Consider the following 10,843-nt stretch of genomic DNA (forward strand, 5'->3'; position numbering starts at 1 on the left):
CCATAGCATGTGTTCACAGCTGTAACATCACAGGACTGTCATTTTTACCTTTTCGGTAAATTTATTGGTAACATTTAATTTTACACTCAGGTGGTACATGAACACACTACACATGTCATATGGTATACAGTAGCCCTATGTGAGCACTCATACAGTTTACCATTAGGTTCGACAAACAATTGTTTCAGAAAATAATAAAATATCTGGGACACTTCATTAATATTGGTGCTTGTCTCACATCTTATTACAATATTAGCAACATATAAACAAATCAGAAGTCAAAATAAGCAGCAACAAAACAAAAACCAACCTCCCTAAAACAGGGAAATGCAGTCCTGTTGCTAATATCATTTTTATGCTACTTGTAGTTCCAATGGAACAAAAGTATAACTGCAATGTTAGATGATCAATGAAAACATGTGCAGAAGAGTGTCCATACAGTATATTTCAGGTAAACAGGGATTTTTTCCATTGTTTTAGAATTCCCACCTGCAAAAAAATCACTGATTTTTGATAGATTAGCTATACCAAGACCTTATATCATCATTTTAATCAGCCAATAATTAAATTGAGATTAGATCCCAATGGTGTCTTGCCACAACACAAGTAGGAAAAGCATTTAACACAATAACCTCAAGATTCAACTAATTTTGGGCTTTGCTAGTAGCTCTAAAAATGCTGAGGAACAGGTTCTGTGGTGTGCTCAACGGTGTGCTTCGGTATGGTGTGCTTCTGTGCAGCGCAGAAGACCCTGGCCAGGAGATCACTGTGCTCTGGCAACCACCTCTCACGTCCCTGGGATGCCCCTACACCAGTGGTTCCCAAACTGTGGGTTGCAACCCTAAATGGGATCATGCATCAGTAGATGGGGTCGCAGCAATCCCTAGCGTGCATTTTAGCAGCACGACTGTGTGGAGGACAACATTTTGTAGAGCAAAATGGCATGCTCCACTTGGTGTGGCCTCACACATACCGTGCATGTAAGTCATGCTGTGCAGCCGACACCATTTTTCCCTACAAAGTCGCATCCTCCATACAGTGACATGAGGTCACGCTGTGAGAACGCCATTTTGGTCTTCAAAATGGCATCCTTGATGCTATCTGGGGTCCCGGAAGGAAGCAATTCATAAAAATGGGGTTGTGCCAGCAAAAAGTTTAGGAACAGCTGCCCTACACGGTGTGTTGCGGGGTGTGTGTGAGAGAGAATGCTGCAGGGACACTCATGCCACTGTACTTGGGCCATTATCTGGGGGCTGTTTCTGTTCTGTCTGAGGCCCCTTTATGCCTCCAAAGTGGCAGACAGAATTTGCCTTAGCCTTTCATTTCCTGATGTGAAATAGGATTGTTAATAGGCCTATAGACATTACAAACCAGTTTTAGAAAAATGAATTCAGAATTGGCAGGTAATCTTATAAAACTCTTCTTCGTAGCAGACAAGTAAAAAACTGAAGGTATATATATATGAAAACATTCTTTGGTCTAATAGTTAACTGATCCACTGTAAGAAAATCTTCTGGTACAAATGGATACTACTGAGGGAAGGGGGTAATTTATTCATTGTATATACACATACTGAAATAAACAAAATCTGAAACTCAGCTCCATATTATGCCCTCAAAAAACAACCTCCCGGTTTTGGTGAAGAGCAATAACACATTCTGTGCCTGTTGCTCTCAGGCACTGCAGAATGCAGGAAAAGATGTGACTACTCTTGAATGCCAAAAGACAGATATTATAATTATTAGAAGTGACATACAGCACCATAAGTTTACAGAGTGTTTTACACTCTCTGCCCTGAAGAGCTTTCACTCTAAGTTAGACATGATAAACACAAGAGAAAAGAAGGAACAACAGTTCAGGTAAGTAAGAGGGTAGTGAATACTCAAGGAAACAGGAGTGGAAAGGGTGGGCTTTAAAAAGGAACTTGAAGGAAAGAGATCATTGGGGAAACTATTCTAGGCACAGGAAATTGCATAGTAGAAGGAGCAGGGATAAGAATGGGAGAAAGAAAATTGAAGCACTAACGGGTCCATCCTGCAAGATGCTGAACATTTTGCACTGATTGAACAAAGCACAGAAGCACATTCTCATTTTAAGCACGAGTAGTCCCACTGAAATCAAGACCCTAAGACAAGAAGAACATAGCAAGCAAGAGGGTGTGCAGGAGAAAATAAGGTGGAACAAAATCATAAGGCTACATAGGGTAAGGATACGTAGAACAAAAAGCCTGAATTTGAAGCAGATAGAACAGTAAAACAAAAAGATGCAAGGAGGATTTGGGGAGTTATAGCCTTGTACTCTTAAAATGCCACCAATTCTGCAGAAAGGGAGGTTTTTTACAGGAACCCAATGGAATTCCCCCTTCAGAGTTAGATAAACGCTAAGGTTCCAGGACTGTATTTCAGCTATGGCATTTGGGATATATTGGAAGTAGGAGAAAGGAACCAAATCACATATAAAGACGTTACAATAAGGCCTGGACAGGGTCTTCAAGCCTGGATAGTGAGGGGAGAGTGGAGTGTGATGTTACTGAAGAGGACAAGGTGAGAGACTATTGGGCAGTGGGACAAGAGAAGAATCAAAGATGATACCAAGGTTGTGGCCCATGGAGACAGAAAGTGTTGACAGGGTTAGGAGGAAAGAAATTCAATTTTGGAATGAATAAGTTTGAGATGGTGGCTGGACATCCTAGTGCTGTCACGGAGTCTGCTTGAGATGCAGAACTGGAAAGAGATCGGGGAGAGTGGTAGTTTTTGGGGCTCCCACATTAAAATATTAAGTCAAAAATCATGAAAATGGATGAACAGAGGGGGGAAAGCTAGAGACAAATATGAAATGTCAAAAAAAAAAGTGGATGAGAGAAAGAGAAGTGGAAGAGAAGATAGAGAATCAAGTGGAATTATGGGGAAAAATATTCCCCAAAATAGGGGAAATGTTTGTATGTGAAGGAAAATGAATCATATGAGAGAGGGCAAAAGGTAAGGGAAAGATAAATGAAGGGTGGGGGGGACAAATGACAATTACCTAAGTGAAGATATGAGGTAAATAGAGCAGATTGATAGGTTAGTAGAAGAGCTGCCTCAGGCCATGTCTACACTACCGTGGGATCAACGCTGCTGGGATCAACACTCAGGGGGTCAATTTAACAGGTCTAGTGAAGACCCGCTAAATCGATGGCTGAGCCCTCTCCGGTTGACTCCAGTACTCCACCAGGAATGAGAGGAGTAAGGTAAGTCGATGGGAGAGAGTATCCTATTGACCCAGAGTGGTGTAGACACCACAGTAAGTTGACCTAAGCTATGTCGTCTCCAGCTACATTATTCACGTAGCTGGAGTAGCGTAACTTAGGGTGACTTAACACAATAGTGTAGACATAGCCTTAGACTCAAAAACTGGAGTGAAGGAGTAGGTGAAAGAATTCAAGGGAAAAGCAGAGAAGACATTTTGCCCGGTAATGTCATTTATTTGTGAAGAAGGTGACTAGATTTTGGACAGAGAAGGATTAGAGGGTATTTGTTGCAGGGGAAAAGTGGAAGATTTAAGGAAGAAACTGAATATAGAAAAGAATGGGAGAGCATTGGCGGTATAAGTCTCTATAGGAGGAGAAATAAAAGAGCCCAGAAAAGAATATGGCAGATCTAAGTGAAGAATGAATGAACTTGCAGTGGACAAAGTTGGTAAAGTCCTGACACATTCTCCACGGGTGCTCAGAAGTGAAGAACCAGGAATGGAGGTAGTGAATGTGGGGGAGAGAAAGTCTGGGGAGCAAATGGGCAAACAGAGTGGTGCAAGAAACACTTAAGTAGCCACATGTAGAAGAGAAGTTACAGATGAAAATAGATCACTAAGTCGACAGGAGGGAGGTCAAGGAGCGAAGAAGGTGGCTGAGAGTAGTAGAGATGTCAGAAAGGTTAATAGACTGGTGATCACAAAAGGGGTGAGTGACAGAGTAGAGGAGAGATGAAGACAGAGATGCTGAAAGAGAGCAGGTGGTGATCAGAGAGAAGGAATTCAGAAATGAGATAATAAAGAGAACAGAATTTAGTAAAGACAAGGTCACAGGAGTGATTGAGACAGTGAGAAAGTCTGTCCAAAGCTAAAAATCAAAGAAAGTGGTTAGACAAAGGAAGTAACAGAGAGTGGAGTCAGACTGGTTATCAATATGAAAATAGAAATTTCCCAGGAGGAGAGTAGAGATTGAGGAGTCAGGAAGGAAGGGAGTTTAGCAAAGTCATGGAGAAACCAGGATTAGCTAGGGATGCAACAGATATTGGCCACTTGGAGGGATATGGAAGAGAAGAACTAGATGTAGTGGACTTCAAAACAAGCAGGGGTTGGAAGAGACAACAGGATGAAAGATGGAGTCTGGGGACACCTATGTCTCTGTTTGGAGAAGGGTGAGAGGAGAAGCGAAGTCGTCAGCAGAAAGCCATGTCTCATTGAGTACAAGGAGACGGAAAGAGTTGCAGATAATGATCACAGTGATCTTTTTGGAGATTGTGCCAGACTTCAGGAAGAAGCAGGAGATATGAAATCAAGGGGAATGCGGGGAGTGGGAGGGAGTAGAATAATATTTGCAGTAGTACCTCAGGGATGAGCATAAAATGGAACAGGCAAAAGCGAAGTAGGACATGGTTCAGGAAAGGGCCCAGATTGAGGATTGGGAGATCCATACTTACTGCATGTTCAAAATCTATAATAAATAAAAAGTAAACCATTGTGAATAGCCAGTGTGCCTTTATGTCCCCCTTTTCTCCCCCGCCCCATTTTTTGTTTGCTTTTGTTTTGTTTTTTAAAACACAGGATCTCAGCTTTGCAGGGTGATCTGGAAGCAAGGTTTGGGCAGCCACACATTTGGGCTCATTGACAAACCCACAAAGATTGGAGTTTAGGAATATGAAACTTCCTCACTGATTAGATATAGGGATTAGAAGTGGTTGGATTGGCCTAGGATACTGATTGTTATACAAGAGTTACAAGTAATGGAGAGATCAGTGATCTAAAATTGACCACCCAGAAGCCTATCTCCCAAACTAGCACCAGTCCCCACATTTCAAGAACTTACAGTCCCCTCACTCTAAACGAGTTCCATCTATTTAATTTAATCACAGAGAACATTAAGGGGTCATTTAATCACAGTGTATAAGGCCCTATGGGGGAACAGAAATTGATAATAGAGGGCTCTTTAATCTACCAGACAAAGGTTTAACAAAATCCAATGGTTGGAAGTTGAAACTAGACAAATTCAGACTAGAAATAAGATGTAAAGTTTTAACTGAGACAGTAATTAACCATTTGAACAATTTAACAAGGATCCTGGTGGATACTCCATCACTGGCAATTTTTAAATCAAAACTGGATGCTTTTCTGACAGATACACTCAAGTTCAACTAGTAAATTATGAGCCTTCCTGAATTCACTTCCAGAGCCCGCTAACCCAGCTCTGTAAATCACAGTACTCTCCACTCAGCACTCTCGCCTTTTTTCTTTTTTTTTTGCCTTGACCCTAATACAACAATACTTTGCAGCAACAAAAGTGGAGATTGTGGGGTGGGGGATTGCTGCAGAAAACCACACTGGGCACAGGCAGTACCACGACCTCCCCCACTTTCAAGCAGCTACCAAGTCTTTTACCTTTTAGGGCTTTAGTACATTAATGAAACACAAGCCTTCTCAGACACTTAATTTTTTTTTATACATCTGCCATATTTTGTAAAATTCCTATCCATTAAAAAGAAACACTCAAATGATCAGACTACTAATCTTATTACTATCTGAACAACTGAACTGTACAGAAAAGAAATAAAGCACAGTAATTTGCAATACAGAACAGGGAAAGATAAAGGTCTAATTGGTATGTTGAATAAACAGAAGTCATTTGCATACACTGTACAGTAGTTACTATTTACTCAACCTCTGTGCACAAGCAGCCCACTGAAATCAATGGAACTCCATGAAGGGAGAAGGGTCCACCCACATGCAGTAGCTTGCAGGATTGGGGCTTTCATGCTTTTTTATGATATATATACTTATTTTTATGATTTTCAGATATACCCTCATTTTAATTTAAAAATACTCTTTTAAAAGTATTACCTAAAAGCATTACATTTGTGCAATCATGAACATGCCTGCTGTAATATTTTATGCACTTTTGATATATGTTATAAAGATTTTAAAACTTTCTCTTGCACCATTCAATAACTCATCTATAATCGATTACTGGCAGTAATAGATTATTCACAAGATATGTATATTACTAGATGTTACCTATCTGTAACAGGAAAGGCTCCAGAAACTATCATGGAAGTGCTATGATTTTTACATTATATTTAATTTTTGCATGTTTTATTATATTAGAATATTGTACAGCAAAGTAGTTTAAGACCAAGAGCAGACTTCTCAGCAAGGGTGTTCAAAGCACAACAAAATACCGTATTTCACAAAGGAAGACAATAATATTACAGTACTATTGAAATATAAGGCAGAGAATAATTACACATTTTTGGTTATAATGTAATACTCATTTAAAAGGAAAAGCATTTAATGCAACCGGTAAAATAAATATCATGGTAAATGTTAACAATACCTACAGTATGTGGTAACTAGAATGGTGTTTTGTAATAGAAGCTATTTAAATGGTAAGGCATTCAAGAAATGGTTGTAATAATTATTACTATATTTATAATTCTTATATGCTGTCAGGCACTTTATTAAGGGAAAGATTCTACAGTCTTTACTTACATGGTAGTTCTATGTATTTACATTAAGTACTATTTAGTGTAAGTTGTAGAACCTGACCCTTAAACAGGGGTAAACTTCATTTACCCTTTGTAAACTTCAATATATGACACTAGGCTGCCCAGCATTTTCATCTTCATTGGGTAATTGTTTGCAACACCTAAGATTTAACTGAATCATCTCTATACCATTATTTTAATGCTTTTAAAATAAGAATTACTTATTTTACTCAACATAAGGTTAAATCATCAATTTTTTTAAAAAAAGCCTTAGCATTTTTAAGTGCATTTTCTAACTCAATTATTCCCGTAATTTTCTTACCGTACAGCCTTCCAGAAATAATTTTTGCCTAAAATATTAGTTCCTTCAGGAAAAGTGATGTGCGGATTTGACCTAAATAGAGGTTAAAATATATAGACTATCTTATAGAAATAACTTCACTGTGTACACTTTTTTCAATCCTTGTAAATGTTGTTTATCAGAAACAGAACAGATTAAAAGAATGACTTGAATAATTTTGCATACTAACAGCTATTGCTGGTGGTCAAGCAAATACTACTCTGTTCCCTGTTTTAGTACAAACTATTTCATTTAATTTCAAATCTTATGGAACATAATAGTCACCAAGAACTAGTAAATTAATTGATATATTCAATGGAAGCTCACTGTAAAGGTTGCCCGACAGAGATAGGCAAGACGTGGGCCCAATCCTGCCAACATTTACAGATGACTATTTTTACTCATCGTAGTAGTCTCAAAGAAGCCCCCAAAGATTACATTCAATACATACACAACAGCTAGATGAAAAACCAAGGATTCATGCTACAACAAAGCAGCTTTGTCATTAAATCATAGCACAGATTCTCAGCTGATTTAAATCAATGCAGCTACACCAATTTCAAGCAGCTGAGGATCTGTTCCAGATGTATAAAAAAAATACTGCATTTCTGAAAACAAATAGTTTTCAATAGGATGTCATTTCTTAACATTTAAAAACTTTTCTATGTGTTGAAACTTGTCTATAAATCCATAGCTGGGTTCTTATTGTTTACGAATTATGTCAAATCAAATGAAGGTTCCTATCAAAGAAACAGAACTATTGCTGCACAGTGTTCATTTTACTATCTAAGCAAACTTGTTTAATAAAGGAAATGTGGAAAAACAACAGTTATGAATGTTGAATGCATCGTGAACTTCATGTATACAGATCCAATATTTACATGTAAGTATTGAATTTTACTTTTTCCTGACTTTTTGTATCAAAAAAAGATTTAAATTAACTACATCTCAATAATAAAGCTGGTATCAATAAAATTCTCATTGTCTACCTTGCAGCAATGAACCACTTTGGCAGCTTTATGTGTTTGTTTAAAAATATGGTCTTGAAATTCTGAGAAATTAAGACCTCAATTTTCATCAGCATTTATAGGTACAATGTATTGGTGTGTACTTACTTTCACTTCCAAATAAAATAAATCATTCATGCATACACAGTGACCAATATAAGTGTAACCAACATATTTTGAACTTACTTTCGAACTCAGATAAAATATTGGTGAAATGATACCATTTTAAAGTATAATCAACAAATATACTGACTGCACAAATAAAGAAGCACTGATTTTTTTTCTTTAAATGCAAAAGCTAAAGTAACTTTTACAGCATATAAAAAGATAGGGTAGATAACAAATCCCGGTATTTTATGAAAATATTACAATGCACAGTTGTATTTTGGGCAATAGGCATTGGATTAAAAAAGTATTTTTAGAAGGAATTCAAAATATAGTAGTATAAGGTCACCCAAAGGATTTTAAAACAAAATCTAGAAACACCACCACAAACAGAAATCCCTAGGGAGTTGTAACTTAAGGCCCTCATCCTTCAAACAGGCCTGTTCAGACAGTCATGTGCCTGTGCAGACAAACCCCATTTACCACAACAGGAAGCTGCAAGGGTTTTAGGATCTGATTGTGCACAGACCCACTGAAGTCAACAAAGTGCTGCACAGGTATGTAGGTCAAGCCATACCAATCAAATTGCAAGTATGGGGTTTAACCTGGTCAAACCAAATCCTTAAAGCCAATTTTCTGAGTTCATTTAAGCCACAATAACACAAAGAAAAGGGACAAGTTACAGAGATTTTTGAGTGTCTCACAATTTTGCCAAAAAACTTTTTTTTCACATTTAACAGTTGCCATTTCATCAAAACAGCTAATCAGATGGTTTCCATCTTCACTTATCTTGAGAAGATGGACTGCAAACTACGTACAACTCATTATAAAATAGAAAACAATTCTCTTACAATTATTTCCCTTGTAGAACAAAAATTAAAATAAACTCATTAATTGTGTTGATTCATAACTTCCATAAGTTATAAAAAGTGAGAAAGATTCAAACATTTTGTTTCTAGGTAATAAGCCTAATATCCATATCGTGCAAAACTGCAGTGCTATGATGTTTTAGAATTGAACTCCCAACTGATTACAATTTTGTTATTAACAAAATACATTTGAAAATACATATGAAATCACTATTTTTAAAGCTGTCAGGAACCACTATTTTCCATTGTATACTTTACATTTTAAATCTGTTTTTTATTTACTATTTAAACCTATATTTTTAAACTACAAATTGGTAAAAAAACACCCCAGGAAGCTTGTGTGTAAACTGGTTCACAATTCAAAGCACATCAGTCTGTTCTGAATAACTACATTTATGTAACACAGATGAAAAAGAGGTGGGAGGATTTGCACAAAAATACTTGAAAATTTCTGGTTCTTTTCTTCATGATCTTTTGTCTATTTAGCTGCTTGCAGTGTGTGCATGCATACGTTTTGCTACATCATAGACATAGGCTATGTCTGGTCGCCTCTCTGGATCCGGGTTGATGCATATGTTAACTAATTGTCGCAGCTAGAAAAGGAAAACAATAATGTATAAGAAAGCCAATAAATAATACCAGTTGACAAGTGTTAGTAGTGCTTTCTCAAGTTCTTAAATTAAGTAAGAGTGGCTGAAACTGTGGAAGTGTGGTAGGACTGCATTCAGATTTACTCTATACCCCAGGTAATCATTTCACTTTTATGACATTTCATTGTACTTCCTCAGGGTAAGTGAATACCAGATTTAGGCCCCTATCCTGTGCATACATGAGTAACTTCAAAATAAGACTACATGTATGTATAAACTATTTATCTGAATTCAATAGTGTGACTTGTGTGTATTGTTTGAGGCCTTATATTCTAAAATGCTGAAATTGAGTCACAAATAGATCTATACGGAAAGTTTGTCATGAAATGAACACTTCAAAGGCCTTTAGATTAGGTTCTATTTTTTTCGTATTGAATTAAGTGCACAACTTGCAGACAGAAACATATACAAGCATGCCTCTATCTGGGAGCACACACATCTCTAATATGACAAGCCCCAGAGTCCACTGAGCCCCTCAGAGTCCACAAATTTAGAAACAGCTGGCCTGGGATACAGGAGAAAGGCTACTGGAACTTCTAGGTGCTCCCTGTTGCTATTTGGAAGGTGGAAAATGGTTAGGATTCTTCTTCCCTCCCCAGTTCCTTTCAGTGACATTAGAAGGTATCCAGTCAGTCTACTGACCTTTCATATGGAGCAAATTTGTCATCTATTTCAAATTCTGCATATTCTCCAAGGCAGTCTGCACTCTAGAACCTACTTCCCTAGAGATTGCTTATTAGAATACCAGCCCTTACCAGCAATTACCAGATACAAAATTCCTCCTATACTTTTCTTTTAAATCACTGTGTCAAACCCTCCTGAATCTCCTTACCACAGTCACAAATTTTTGATCCTCCCTGACATTTTGTTAAATCCTCCAAGGCATCCGTACCATCAAAAGTACTTGTATACAAAATATGCAGGTACAATTACTGTAAAACTATAGTTGTGATTACTGCACCAAATACAGCCTTCTGGAATCTCTGCCGGGCACCAAGAACAGTGGCTCCTTCACCCTCATGATTATTCAAAGGCATGATAAACTGCATATTCAAATATGCTTTCATACAGCAGTGGCACAATAAATGCATTGCCCACAAATTTCTTTAAAAAACCCCAAAAGGATTTGCATCTG

General features: G+C 37.6%; 1 protein-coding gene across 13 annotated transcripts in view; it reads right to left on the reverse strand.

Annotated features, from left to right (window-relative positions):
• The window catches only part of NEK7 (NIMA related kinase 7), a 253,273-nt gene that overhangs the window by 108,136 nt on the left and 134,294 nt on the right, over positions 1-10,843 (reverse strand). For 12 of the 13 annotated variants that reach the window (XM_065554400.1, XM_024102007.3, XM_024102005.3 and 9 more), the window contains one exon: positions 34-9,651. The exons of the other annotated variant lie outside the window; for it this stretch is intronic. In XM_065554400.1, coding sequence (XP_065410472.1) covers positions 9,541-9,651 — 111 coding nt within the window. In that variant the 3' untranslated portion in view covers positions 34-9,540. Of the gene's footprint in view, positions 1-33; positions 9,652-10,843 lie in introns of those variants that run through there. 13 annotated transcript variants of the gene reach the window in all.

Source organism: Chrysemys picta, chromosome 8 (assembly GCF_011386835.1).
Source record: "Chrysemys picta bellii isolate R12L10 chromosome 8, ASM1138683v2, whole genome shotgun sequence".
Lineage (NCBI taxonomy): Eukaryota > Metazoa > Chordata > Testudines > Emydidae > Chrysemys > Chrysemys picta.